The sequence below is a fragment of the Nothoprocta perdicaria genome, unplaced genomic scaffold (assembly GCF_003342845.1).
Source record: "Nothoprocta perdicaria isolate Ctin4 unplaced genomic scaffold, notPer1 scaffold_12, whole genome shotgun sequence".
Classification (NCBI taxonomy): Eukaryota; Metazoa; Chordata; class Aves; order Tinamiformes; family Tinamidae; genus Nothoprocta; species Nothoprocta perdicaria.
This window is the reverse complement of record NW_020454316.1, coordinates 8570123-8584953: the sequence shown is the minus strand read 5'-3', so window position 1 is coordinate 8584953 and position 14831 is coordinate 8570123. Positions and strand designations below refer to the sequence as shown.

The following is a 14831-nucleotide window of genomic DNA, read 5'->3' as shown; positions in this document are numbered from 1 at the left end:
CGGGCCCGACCGCTGCCGGGCGCCGTGTCCTTGGCGACGTCGCGTGGCGATGACGCACGCGCCGCAGCCGGGAGGGGCGGGGCGGGGCGCGCGGCGGCGCGGGGCACCAGAGGGGCCGCCAGGGGGCGCGGAGGAGCGGGCAAAGCCCCGCCCCCAGTATGCCCCGCCCTCTCCACGGCCCCGCCCTCCTAGAGGGAGGCCCTCTCCTCGGCCCCGCCCCTTGCATGACCACGCCCTCTGGGATAGATACGCCCCTGATCTTGCCCCGCCCCGTGGGGGTGGCCACGCCCCGACSGTGGCCACGCCCTCGTCGTGGCCACGCCCCCGGGCCGCCTCTCCCGCGGTACCCCGTGGCGTCCCGCTCGGCTGCAGGGAACAAACRAGCCGAGAAACTTTTGTTGCCGAGCGAGCGGCCCGAGCTGCTCCCCGCGGYTGCACTAATTCCCGCCGCGCGGAGCCCCTGCTCGGGCCGGCTGCAGCTGCGGGACCCGTCCCTGCGCCTCCCGCTCCCCCCGGGCTGTGCGGGGCTCCGGGCGCGCGGGCGGCTGCGAGTCCTGCCCGGGGGAGCTGCTCCCCCGGCACCCACCCGCGCAGGGCTCCAGCCCCGGCGCTGGCAGAGGTGCTGGGGGTACCGGGTGCTGCTACCTGCGCCCCACAGGCCTTGGCGGTGCCTGCCCGGGAGAGGGGCTGCGGGGAGCTATGGGCTGTGGTTGATGGCGAGGGGCACCCTCCCTGCCCAGGAGGCAAGGGGGGCCGGCAGCGTGTGGAGGGCGTGCAGGCGCCTGTGTGCGCCTGGGATGGGTGAGCAAAAGAAGGCACGTGGGGGTGCAACTGTGTGCCTATATGTATGTGTATGGGGGATGGGGGTATGTGCATGCATGCATGGGGGGGGGTGTGCACGGATGCACCGGGACGGGGCAGGGGCGGAGCTAGTGGCGGGGCTGTCACCGGTGCTGAGCTCTGCCCGCGGCAGTGGCAGCGGCGGCAGCGCGGGCGGTGGCAGCAGCACCTGGCAGCAGCAGCAGCGGGTGGCGGCACCAGCCACCTGCAGCAGCACTGGACACTGCAGCAGCGGCAGCAGCAGCAGCAGCAGCAGGTGGTGGCGGCACCGGTGGCACCGGACACCAGCAGCAGCAGCGGGCAGCTGCCCACAGCAGGGTGAGCATCTGCACGAGCTGGCCAGGTAGCTGCAGCGGGCACCGCTGCCCGGACACGCGGTCCGGCCGGGGCTGCAGGCAAAGCCGGGCGCGCTGCCCACCGAGGCGGAGTGGCTGGGAACGGAGCAGGGAGCGGGTCCCGTGGGGCAGCGGGAGCTGGCGGGGAGCGGGCAGCCGGGCTGCAGCAGGACAGGGCGCCTCAGCCGCCCGAGGGGCTCTGGGCTGTCAGGGTGCTGGGTGCTGTCACTGGGGCCCTCGCCAGCAAAGGGGGCTCTGCCTTGCCCAACGGCAGAACAAACGTGGCCTCGTGTTAGTAGCTCTGCTGTGTGAGTGGGGAAACTGAGGCACCCTGTGCTGGGCACAGCAGTGGCACCAGCAGGACGAGCCCAGASTCCCTGCTCCCAAGTCCTCCAAACAGAGAGGGTTCCCTTTGCCTGTAGAAATGTAGAACAGGTTTCTGAAGTAAAGCAGAGAGGCAGGATGTATCTCCCTCATCATTACTCTGAACGCAAAGCAGGGACTGTCCCATCAGAGCTGCCCTCCTTGGGATGTCCCAGAGTTGGTACCACATGGAGTTGTGCAGCAGCTGCTATTGCCAGAGGCATTTCCAGTCCTGCACCTAGCGTGCTGTACTCATTCTCCATCAGCTGGACCAGCTGTGAGATCCTGGCTCCATACCCACAGAGGAGGACTCTGCTTCCTCCACAGAGACAGACACCAGCCTCTCTTCTCCCCAAACTTCAACTTCTAGCATAGCCCATCCAAGAAGCAGCCAAGCTTGGCTTGCACAATCATTCTACAGCCAGAGGAGGGGAGCAGGAGATCTCTAACCCCTAAGCTAACCCTACCCTATGGGTCTTGCAGGCCAGCAGCCTTGGAAGGAACTTGCTGAGAAGCACATGGGTCTCAGAGCTGAGAGCTGGGCTCTTGCTGTCTGCAGTCGGCCACGAGCACATCAGCTGGGCTAACAGGCCGAGCAGTTATTCTCCAGACTCTCACATCTTGGCCTGTATCACTCCAGGCTCCAACACCTCATTGTGGCCACAGCGCAGAATGACAGAGCACGAGGACTTTGCCAGCTTGGCTGGATACTGGAATTCTTCCAACAGTTACCAGTTCAACCCTGCCAGTGTCATCGTCCCTGTGGTCTTCTCCCTCATATTCCTCTTGGGCACGGTGGGCAATAGCCTGGTGCTGGCGGTGCTGCTGCGCAATGGGCAAATGGGCCACAACACAACCAACCTCTTCATCCTCAACCTCAGCCTGGCTGACTTCTTCTTCATTGTCTTCTGCGTGCCCTTCCAGGCCACCATCTACTCCCTTGAGGGCTGGGTCTTTGGCTCCTTCATMTGCAAGGCCGTCCACTTCTTCATCTACCTCACCATGTATGCCAGCAGCTTCACATTGGCTGCCGTCTCCGTAGACAGGTAAGCCTCTAAAGAGACCTTGAGGTTGGTGGTGGAGGGAATGATTCCCCAGGTGTTTAGTCTGAGGACCTGGTTGGAGGGAGAGCATGGCGGGAGGGTGGTCCATCACMATTAGGTGGTTCAAGCCCCAATGGTGCAGTCCAGGCCAAGGGCAGTTCAAGGACTAGTTGTGTCTCCCTCTAACAASCACAGAGCAGCACTTCCAGCTCCCCTGAGCGCAAAGCTTGTGCTGATCCTGCCTGCACCTTCCCCAGGAAGACTTGCCTGGTGGTAAGAGTGCTTCAGACCTGCCTTGAGGTCCTCAATGGATCACAGACTCCCACTGGAAGAGTTGCCTAACTCTGTGTTAGAGATGGCACAGAGAGAATAACAGTTATCCTCAAGCCAGCCTTGTAGAGAATCATCACGTGATGGCAGCATGGCAAACATAGTACTATAAGACAGATACTCAAATTTCAGTCCTGCAGTAAAGTTCTGGTTTCTCTGGCCAGCTGACGTAGCACAAAATCTGTCCTCCAGACATCCCTATCCAGGCCCCAGCTCTCCTACACTCTGTGCAGAACAGTGTCCATGCCACAGGCTGAGCAGCGCSTGGCATCTCCCAGAGCAGCTTCCGTGTGGTTGTGGGGGTTGACTTGAGCCCTGCTGCAATACAAGCAATGACCCCGACTCCAGTCACTGGAATGTGCAGCAGGGAAACTCATTTCTGAAAGGTTTGGGCCAGCCACCCTTTCCTAGCAGAATTAAACCCTGTCTACACTGTAATCCTGCTTCAGGCTCAGACTTGACTAGCACATGCTTTCACGTACATTACACGCTGTCCCCAAAACTGGGTTCAGGCAGACTCATAGCCAAGAATTTRGCCTCCAGATTCACAGAGGCAGAGTCTTAGGAGATCATATGGTCCACCCTGGTCACAAGGCATGATCAGTGCCATCCAAATCATTCCTGAGGGCTCTGTCTTGTTCTACGTTCACATAACAGTAACACATTAACTATCCTGCTCCTGCAGGAACAGCGCAGGACAAGGGAGAGCTCTGCATGGGGACAAATGTCCGGCCTTCCCTACTGTCCATGGGAACATGTCCTGGACTATGTTGCTTGCTGTGCCTGCTCCCAAGGCTGCAGAGCCAGGGCTGCACCCCAGGGGTGGCTGCATTTCAGCACAACATCAARTGCATCTCACGGAACCATAGGCAGCTTTCAAGACAAAAGGCAAACAGCGGATTTTTGTCACACACATGACCCTTTACATCAACAGCCTGTCTTATCCCCCTGCTCTGCAGGCCTCACAGTGCATGAAACCCGGGTCATTCTGTGGCTGCTGGCCGGCTGTGGCTGCGGCAGAGACGCCCTCCTGCCTGTGCTCACAGCTCCTCTTCCTGCCCTGCCCACCCGCACCAAACCACCTCTCCTTGCTGTCATCCACCCGCAGCTCCTGCAGGACTGTCAAGGCAAACACAAGGTTTCCCCTCTGCCGCTTGTCCCCTCCTGCCTGACGTGTGTGACGGAGCGGAACACAAGAGCAGCTGTGGGAGCCTTGCCCCGCGGTGCTGCCTGGAGGTGGGGGGCAGAGCTGCCCGTTTCTGACCACCTCTGCTGGAGGGGAGCAGGCAGGCTGCTATGGGCTGGTCTTGAAACCAGGAGGCGAGGTCTGCCTTACCAAACCTGACCTGTTTTGTGCCCGAGTTGGGGCTGCCACTACCCCAGCCCCCATGAGCTCATCTTCCCCATGCCTGATCTGAAACCCATGGAGGGCTGGTGAACTGCCTTCCGAGGGCAGGGGTCTGCACTGTGTCCGTCACCCACTGAGACTCCTCCTGGCTTTGAAATCTCCGTTCAGACCCTTTTCTGCTGGGTAAGTGGGGCTGTAGCTCAAGTGACAGTGATGTGCGTGACCCCCACAGACCCAGCTCTCTGACTAAGAGCTTAGTGCCAGGAGCCACCCTGTCCTGGTTTACCCTGGAGAGCTTCTCCAAGAGGGTGCAAGATAACATGGAGGGCCATTGCTCAGGGACCGTTCTGAGAAAGAAAGAAACTCTCGTGTCCCAGAGCAGTGTCTGAGTGGGCAGAGAGAGCCTGGCTGCAACCTCAGTGCTGGTTGCTTTGATGTCTCCTCCAGGTACCTGGCCATCCGCTATCCGTTGCGCTCCCGGGAGCTGCGGACCCCCTACAACGCAGTGGCAGCCATGGTTGTGATCTGGGGCCTCTCGGTGGTCTTTGCTGGGCCCTACCTAAGCTATTACGATCTGATTGAGTGGGAGTCCAGCTACATCTGCGTGCCTGGCTGGGAGGAATGGAGACGCAAGGTCATGGACACTAGCACGTTCGTCTTTGGCTATGTCATCCCGGTAATGGTCATCAGCCTCTCCTACACCAGGACCATCAAGTACCTGTGGACATCAGTGAACCCTCTGGAGGACATGTCAGAGTCCAAGAAGGCCAAGAGGAAGGTAACCAAGATGATCATCATTGTAACCATCCTTTTCTGCCTGTGCTGGCTGCCCTACCACGTGGTCATCCTTCGCTATCTCTATGGAGACTTCCCTTTCAACCAGGCCACCTATGCCTTCCGACTGCTTTCCCACTGCATGGCCTATGCCAACTCCTGTTTAAACCCCATTGTTTATGCTCTGGTCTCCAAGCACTTCCGCAAGGGCTTCAAAAAAGTCTTCAGCTGCCTCCTGAGGAAGAAACCCCGCAACAAGGTCCATGTGGTGCACGCTGCTCGCATTGTGCCTTGCTTCGAGGCAGGCTCCACTGAAGTGTCCCAGATGCATGAGGAGAACAACGAATGCGAGCTGAACCCAGCCTCCCTGGCAGCGTCCTCCAGCTCCTCCAAGCCCCTCCACGTTTCTTAGTAGTCCTGCTCCACACTACCTGTGTCACCAGCCTCACACTGGGTAAGAAGATGCCGCGAAAGACAAGCCTTGCTATATCCTCCTCCTGGCCTTGCTATTTCTTCTTATTCCACAGACCAGTCATTCTCCTAAATTGCCTCCCCAAAACATGTTGCATGTAAGGGTGGGGATGGAGCCAGATTCCAGATTCCATTCTTGCTCCCGATTCTCAGCCCACCTGAACTTCAAGGACTAAAGCTTCTTGGGACCGCGCTGGCTTAGCTCCTGTCTTGGCTTCCATCCCTCCAACTCTTTTGTTCATTGTCCCTGCTAGGACCCATCACTCTGGACATGTTGTTTTTGTTTCACACAGTACCTCCCAGTGCCCCAGTTCACCAGCCTGAGCCCCACAGCAGGGGTGGCAAAGGATGCAGGCAGCGCAGGCCCGATGGGTGAAGGTGGTGCTGAAGTGGTTGGCACAACCTGCACATGGTTGCAGTGGTGGCTTTGGCACAGGCTGCACTGTCCCAGGAGCCAGGTCCTCCTCCCTTGGACTGTGGGATGGCCTATGGGCTATCTGCATGTGTGGGATGGTGCTGTACATACTAAAGAGCTGTCTCTAACCCAGAGCAAATAAACATACTTCCTTAACCCATGTAATAGTGGGGCCTACAGTGATTATCAGGGGTGGTGGATGGGCTGCCCATACCTCAATGAGGTCTTTTTCCTTGCTGATGTGATCAGGGGAGCATCATGWAAATCAGCAAGGAGCCAAGTCTCCAGAGGCAAATGTGTCTGGTGTCACCTCTCCCTTTCAATGGCCACATTCAATGACTGACATGATCACTAGATCCCTTTGCAAGCCTCAGGCAAGGCGAAGCAAGGGACCTTCTTGTCACTTCTTGAGATTGATAGATGTAAGGGGGTACATTTCTGCCCTTGCTAAATAACTTCCGATGAAGAAAGTCACTCCATTTGACTAAGAAGCCACGAACAATTTATTATTCATCTATTCTTTCCTGCTTCTCCACATCAGGGCAGCCTTTTAAGGCCTCTCTGGTAAGGCAAAACGTGCAACCAGAGGATGCACAGTGATTTATTCCCTTTCATTAGAGTTGTTAGGGAATTATTGCATTAGAGATCAAAATTCCAAACTCTTTCAAACTGTCTTGATATGCAGCTTTTAGGATTTGCTGTAGTAAATTCACCTAATGCCCAGTGCCATAAACAAACTCCAGTTTTGCTTGGTTCCTACCAGGGAAGAAATCCTCGATCACCTCTGCCAGACTGACTAATAACAAACAGCTCCCTGTGCTCCAGAAATACTTATAACACATCAGAATATCAGTAATCACTCAGGGGCTATCACTGTGTATCATTGGAGCGTCTATTAAGGCAAATTCATTGAAGTTATCTATCCATAAAACAAAGACAAAAACACAGACGTAGCTGTACTTTGTAGAGAGCCTCTTTTGACCTCAGAAGAGCTAGGGGAATAACCTGARGGATGCTCTCGGGGTTGACATATCTTCTTGAAGAGCAGATTCAAGACATTCAATAGGTGCAAGCACAGAGTCCCAGCAGGATTTGAGCACAGCGCTGGACACTGTGGTCAGACGGTGCCTCTGAGTGTCCCTGACACCACTCACACACCACACATCTGGTCACARCCTTTATCTCCTTTATCTCAAGGACCAGAGACCTGGGCTTGCAGCCCCAGGACCGAATCCCCTCAGAGCAGAGCACTGAGCAAGCCTGCGCCCACGGTTTGTGGCACTATCAGGACACACTGGAGRCAGGGAAAGCACCCATGGGTGGGAGCCGCGGCCCAGCAGAGCCAAAGAGGGGCAGTGCATGAACCCCCCACCAGCAGGACCCGCATGGCAGCTGTGCCAGCCCCCGTGCTCCTCGCGCAGCACTAATTCAGTGCCTGCTCGCAGAACAACAGCAGCGAGCCCTGTAATTATCAGGCTGCTGAGGGGGGCACTTAGCTATCGGCACACCAATTACAGCCAAATCAGGTGCTGACCTAGAAAGAAGAAATGAACTTTTTTTTTCTCATTGCATGCGTCACCCCGAGTATCTCGCTACATAGATCATTTGTGAAAAACAGAGCTCGAGCAGGGAGCTGAAGGAAGAGCAYGGGCAGGATGGGCAAGCGGGGCACAGCCGCATGGGCAGCCTTGCCCAGGCTGGCAAATGGAGTCAGACTATGGAGCTATCTTCACTGGCTGAGCAGTCAAAGACCTTTATTGAAGCAGCGTGGTTGCTTATATACACACTAGAACAAACAACCTCCACAGACTGTTCATGTTGTGTCCATGACAGGCTATCTCAGCAACCTTCGGCCAGTCATTGGGAGCCTCAGACTTTCTGCTGAATGATGGTAAAGGACAAACGTCAGCCAATCGTCCATCTCCCCATCAGGGTTCTTTCCAACCACCTAGTAACCTGGGCCTTACAGATACCTACATCTTGGCTTTCTTTGTCACCTGCATCTATTCTGCTGGCCAGCAGAAATTAATCTCCATGCAATAGCACGTASAGCAGTAATGTCTGGACATGCGGTGAGTCAGGTGAATACAGATAGAKGAGCACAGCACCTACTTCATGCCTGGCTTCAGCAACGAGCCAGGAGTTACCCTGCTCTGTGAGGGCAGTGGAAGGAACTCGCTCACGCTCATCCAGGCTATGCAGGATCAGGCAGGAAGGAGCAGGCACAGGCTTCACACCAGTGGCCTCCTTCAAGCTGTAGCAGATGAGCACACGGGGCACAGGGGGCTTGGAGGAAGGCTTTGAACCCAGGCCCAGCGCACAGTGGAGGGCACAGCAGTGGGCACAGACATCCAACTGAGCTGAATTTGGGGAAGACAGGCAGGGTGGGAGAGCCAGGACACGGAGTCAAAGCCTCGGCAGGCAGGTAGAGAGTTGGGAGCAGGCAGCAAGCAGAGACGGTGCAAGCAGAGCTCCTGCCAAGGCAGCCTCTTCTGCTCACACATGGTGAGATCCAGAGCCCTGGCCCAGTGCTTGGCCATGGCTGGACATACCAGAAAAGCACCCACACCAAAGGCAGGGAGCACGTTTTSGTTGTCCTGGGCACACAGTCTGCTCAGCAGGGTCTCCTGGTGTTTCTTTTTGGGACATGGCTGCCCTCTAGCATCACAGGTACCTGTGGGCTGTCTGGATATCTCCACTTCTGCTCTGCATTTTAACGGTTTCAACAGACTGACTAACACATTGGGGTTGTTTTCTCATATGAAAGATCAGTTGCTCTCCCTGCCTGGTACTGAATTGCTTGTAATAACCTTAATTATACACCTCTCTCCTAACATCAGGCTGAAACCAACACTAATTCAAGCCTATTGGCATAGACACCAGCCATTATTTAGCTGAGTGGCAAGTCCTTGTGCAGGAACCCTTGATAAAGGCAAAAGTGTTGGAGTAAAGGAAGAGATGCAAACCTRAGCGAATCCAGCTGGGATCCAGAGACACACAAGCAGGGAGACATCTCCACAGAGCATGGAGAATGTCTTCTGCAGGGCTGGGATGCATTCATGGGAGCTCYCCTCTCCCATGCCTGCTTCTCCATCCTCCAAGCATAAGAGCTGCACAAATGTCACAATCAGGGAGCCTGCGGCACGAACTGGCATTAATATAACCTAGTCTGTGCTTTGGAGTCACTGCGCCTCCAGATGCCTTCAGAGTACTAATCCAGGCAGAAATAAATGTCTCCATCTGCTCTTACACCAAGTCCCTCACTCCCTGCTGACCAAGACCATTCAGCTTTCAGAGGGCAATAATTGCAGTTGGATGAATAAGGCACCAGTCAACAGGAAAAGATGCTGGGCTGGTGGGATAGCAGGTTGTTATTCTGTTTGACATCTCTGGCTAGACATGCAATTTCTTTACAAAACTGTATTCAGTGGATATATTGGGTTTAGCTTCAGGGCTCTCGAAACTGCCATACWGCGCTGTGCTAAAGTCATATCTTTTCTTCCTACCTAGCTAGGGAGAGTCAGTAAAAATAATCAAACTGTTCCCCTACTTTATCAAGTCATGAACCAAGACCGAGGAGCATAATACCAGACCAGATGCAAAATCCCTTCAAGAGAGAGTAGATTCCCTCTTGGATGGATGGATGCATGGAAGGATGGATGCAGGAATTACAAGAATTACTGTCCCATGGGCAGTGAGGTAGCAGTGATTTGAAAGTGGATAAGAGCTAATATTCTCCTCAGCAGAGGAAAGTAGAGAAGTAAAATACTCTGGGAGAACTGCAGACTCCTACCAGAGCTGGAATTACAACCCTTGTCCCCGGTGCATCTTGCTTGGCAGAGCCCCACTCACAGTCACCTTTCCTGCAGGTTCCCCATTCAGCTGGTGCAGGAGCACCAGCTCCTGCACTGCTGGTGGGCTATGCCATTTGCTTGCATGCAGCGTGTCCTACGTGCTGGCTTGCTCCACAGCTTGCCAAAATCTTGTCACTGCTTTAACTTGGTCTCCAGTAACCTCAAGAGAAGCTTGTGAGCGCTAGGTCCCATCCTTTCCCTTTCTTCTGCCACTGCCTGGCGTTCTGCACAAAAGGAGCTGATATCTGTAAAGGATGAAGACCATCAACCCCCCACACTCTTCCTCACCACGGTAGGCACACGCTAATGTGGGATATGCCACCTCTTGGAAAGCAGTATCGGTTAAACTCACTGCTCATCCTGGGACCTGCAGACACAGTTATCCCTGCAAGTCCAAATCTAAACAGCCCCCTTGATCTTCCCAGCCTCGCAACCATTTTTTTTTCTGGGCTGTGGCTGCCTGAAGGTTCGGATCAGTTTGCACTACTGTATTGATAAAAGGTTCTGGGTGAAGTCCATGACATAGTTTCCATTTTTCTGCACAGAGGAAGACACATTTAAATGCAAATTGTTTAGTGCCTTCTCGCAGACCGATGCATTACAATCAATTTATGCCAAGAGCTCTGACACATGAGAAATACCTTCCATTAGGGTGTATTCTTCTTTAATAAAATTACTTAATCCTGTACTCAAGCCACATTTTCTCATCGATTTGTCTTGTCCAAAAACCAGAAATGGAAGACACTTGAAAACGATGGAGCGACCTCACTGATGAGAGCGGCAGATCTGAGACTAACATGTGGCATAGGAATGCAAACACACAGACGCCAGAGCAGAGCAGGCTGAAGACTCTCCCACAGCATCTCATTGCTGCCTGTCAGTGCTCTGACTTCTCTACAAACTGCAAAATTTGAGAATTACAAAATACACAGCTTTTTGATGCAAAATATAAGACCATTAACACTGCCTGCCTCCAGTAGAGGCAGTGGAAATGCTTCCTGCTGGCTTTTGCTAGACACAGAAGTCCTAGGTTCGTGCCCTGCACAGCTTCCTGCCTAAAACAGCCACCTGTGGTGTTCCTGCCCAAAGGAACCCAAACTTTGTAGCCCCAGCTGAAATAGGCAGAAGCTGAGTCCTGCTCCACGCTCCTACTGCAAGTGCTTGACCCAGTGCGTTCACAGATGAGCCCAGAAAAGCCTGTCGGGGGCTGCTGTCTCCCAGATGCCACATCTGCACATCTCCCTTATCCCTGGGAAATGCCCACAGATACCTCATCAGCCCTCCAGAGATTTCCAGTTTATCTGGAGCAGCACAGAGCTCTCCTTGAGCCGAGGTGGCCCCGGGCTGCTTCCTGGGCAGCAGATGGGCACAGAGGGCTTCGCTGGCCCGGGCTCTCTCCATCCTGGGCCACACGGGCTCAGGTCACTCATCTCACTCAGGAGGTTCCTCACAGCCTCCGCAGGAGGCTCTTGGGCAGGACACTGAGACAAACGTCACCAGCAAGGAGACCGGGGCTGAGTTCAGGACTTAGTCAGGCTTTGCTTAAATTCAACCGAGCCCCAGCGCAGAGCGGGTACAGTGCTCTCCTGAGCAGCCTCTTCTGAACACCTGAACATCCAAAGCAGGACAGGCCTGTCCTCCGGGACACCGCACAGCACAGGTCCAAGTCCTTCCAGCGGGGCCCATGCAGCATCACCTCAGCTCCTCCAGGTCATTACAGAGCTTGCAGCTGGTTTTCCTTGTTTCTCTAGCAAGAGACTTTCCCTTATACACGCACATAGGGCTAGAGACAAACTACCTACAACACAGACCTAGAGTCCACCTCGAAAACCAGTCCATCAGCATGGGCTGGGCACTAGCATGTCCACAACACACCTTAGACCAGATTTGAGTGCCCAGGTTGGGGTTAAAAAGACACCCTGGGTGCTGGGCCTGTGTGGAGGCCCAGGTGAGGATGGCCAGAGCAACCACAGCCCATCACCGCACTCAGGCCTGGCAGCTGGTGCTTGTGAGAGTCCCACAGGAATCTAGGGTGAGGTGGACACCAGTACTGGTGTGTCACCCTCCTTCGGGAAAAGCAAACCAACACATATGGCTTCTGCAAGAAAAGACTGAAATGAGATTGCTCAGCATCTGGTCATCGCCCAGTCCCATCACCGAACGCTGAAAACACCCAAGAGCAGCTCTCAGGGCAAGCCCTTATCTCAGGAAAGGACAAGAGTGATGCAGCAGCTCTCCAAAATCTCATCTCTGCTGGCTTGGGAAGGTCTTTTCTGGGAGAACCATGTCTTCTGAAAAGTCTTCCTCAGACTAATTTAAAGCAGAGTGAACAGTCTTGAGCACTTTCTAATAAATGCAACTAGGAATCTCTCCCGTCTTGCCAACACACAAGACAGCTGCTGCATCACAGGAAATTTCCACGCTAAAAGGTGACACTAGCATGTGCTTCTTGACAGAAGCCAAAGGTCCCTGGACTTTGCAAGAGCCAGCAAAGACAGCTTCCGAACTTGAAGGACTGGATGCAGTACGAATAATGAATAAATTATATTTCACACTTCAGCTTGACACATTAACATTCCTCTCTGGTTGATGGACTTGTGAGCTGAGAATGTTTTTTACAATAGAGCAGAAAAAGAAATTAAATGTAGTTAGACATATAAAAATAAGTCAAGCACAGAAGAGAAAATGAAAGCCGTTAAGAAAGATCCTCTCCCCAGCCAATACACAATAAATAACAAAAGGAAAAAGTAAAGGCAATGAACATAATTTACAAGCTAAGAAGTGTAGAAAACTACTGGTAAGGGAAGAAAGGAGATTTTTACAACCAACAGAAGGAGCTCAGGGAGCTGCAATACAAGTGCAGACAGGACAGAAGAGTTAATGAACACTTTTGTTCCTCCCTGACAAGCACAAGCAGTAATGTGTTCAAGTCACAGAGTACTGAAATGCTCCCCAGCAGTAACGAATGATGGCAATACATAGAAACCCCAGAAACAGACCATTGTAAATCAGCAGACCCAGCAATCCTACACAGGAGTTTTCAAGGCTCTCTTGGAATAGCTAACACTGGCTTCCACTAAAGCTCCAAGTTCTTGGAATTCTCACAGGACTGGCATAGAGATTTGCAAAAGGAAACAGGATAGTGCAGGCCTGTCAGTCTGATGCCAACTCCGGAAAGTAATGGGAAAGCTGAGTAGAGCTCATTAATTAATACGTCACATTATGGCAGGATAGAGCTTTTACAGATGTCTTCTTGCATCAAACATCCAGTTGCATTGAAAAGGATCAAGTGAGTTTGATGAGAGCTATTTTCTGTAACATCACTTGATTGGCACTGTCTACCAGGCCAGCCCTGAATGCTTCATTAGCGCACCAGAACAATACAAAATCAGAATAATGCACAGTAAAGAGGGTTAAAATCCTGTTAAAATGACTGTGACGAAAATGGTAGCTAGACACAGTCATTGCTGAACGAGTCCTGCTAGCGAGGCGAGAGCCTTCATCAACAGCGGGCTTGCTAGGCCAGGAGCGGCACTTCAGGCTGGCTGAACATCCCCTCTGGGCTAGACCAAGAGGCCTATTTCCGACCTGGGGTCTCAGACCCATCTGGAAGGGGAGGTTGCACAGGCTTAGACTAGAGCTGCACGTGCATCTCTTTTAGCTAGGCAGGACCCCAGCCATAATTACTGGCTGCAAATTGGCAGCAGAGCTTCTGCCCTGGCAGGAAATGTTTGCGCTCAGGGCAAAGGCTTTCTAGGAGAAAAGCTCCAGGGCAGCCCCGTGAGGGGCTCTGCAGGAGCTGATGCAGTGCAGCCCGCAGAAGAGCAGGACCTGCTTCTCGGACCACCCGGCGTCTCCGGAGCTCGGCCCCAGAAACACTCTCACAGCCAGGCAGCCCTCCTGGCTGCGACTCCGCTGGACACTCTCACCACGCTTAGGCCTCCCCCAAGCCACCAGCTCCCTGCATTCCCTCCCGGTCCCCTTCACTTGAGGCCTGACTCCCTGTGTGGGATCAGAGCCCCAAGTCTCTGTATGCAGCGTGGAGCTCGTCACGCCAATAAGCTGGGATGCATCGCCCACAGCATTATAAAGTACACAGAGCCTGGGGAGCTAATTAAGGAACGGGAAATTGCTCTCCCTTGTCTTATATTTCATTACCCATAACAATCAAAGCTGCTGAAAGAACGGCCCCCTCCCCTGGGGGTGCCCAGTGAGAGGAAGCCCCATTCCCAAGATTTAATGGGGAAGAAGCTGGAAGGCAGCAAGGGGAGAGCAGGATGAGCGCTGTCCTCCCGGGCAGCCCTGGTCAGGAGAGGAGCAGGAGGAACCGCGCAGGGTGGCAGTGCCTCTAAGGCTGTGCCTGAGCTCTGCAGGATCCCACCGTAGCCAGTCACATCATACCAAGCCAGCAGGACTGTGTGTGTAGCGTGGCTCTCCCCCAAGCCCCACTGCTCCTCTCATGCTGCAGAGGTCCACAGTGGGATCATGAGCTTTCTTATTCTCACCACAGGGAGATGCAGCAAGATGCTGAGTGACCTGGGGGTCCAAAAGCCATGGAGCACAGTGATTCTGGTCCAGTGTTTTGCACTCGCACTTCCTCTTGAACCACAAATCATTTCATCATTCAGGTGAATGCGAGTCACAAGATTTACATTTTTACTAGTTGTTTAACCTAGTCTATGCTTATGTCCATTTACACCTATCTAGCCATTCAGCTAATAACTACATCAATTTGCCTTTCACCCATTCAAACTTTCAACCTCCCCATCTAACTCACTGTCTGCCTGTCAAGCCACTCAGCCCTCCAGCAGATTAATTTATCCAGGCAATACTTATTTATAATATTGCCTCCTGCTGCCCCTCATCCTGTCTCTTTCAAAGAGCAGCCTAATAAGAAGATATAAATGTGTCCCTGTCAGTGGGCAGTGAATCAGCACACAGGGTTATCTTCCAGGTGAATTACAGAGCATTTATACGCCTCAGCTGGCTCTGAAGACACTTCACTTCTGACAGTGCTGGAATTTGGCTCTAATTACATTTAGGAGATAGAAGCAGGGA

At 53.7% G+C, this 14831-nt stretch overlaps 1 protein-coding gene across 1 annotated transcript; it reads left to right on the top strand.

Annotated features, from left to right (window-relative positions):
- The first annotated feature begins 2078 nt into the window (after window positions 1-2078).
- Window positions 2079-5478, top strand: LOC112960004 (galanin receptor type 2-like). The gene is made up of 2 exons (XM_026054172.1): window positions 2079-2584; window positions 4707-5478. The coding sequence occupies exons 1-2, from the start codon at window positions 2211-2213 to the stop codon at window positions 5443-5445; spliced, it is 1113 nt and encodes a 370-aa protein (XP_025909957.1). The 5' UTR covers window positions 2079-2210; the 3' UTR covers window positions 5446-5478.
- The last annotated feature ends 9353 nt before the right edge of the window (window positions 5479-14831 follow it).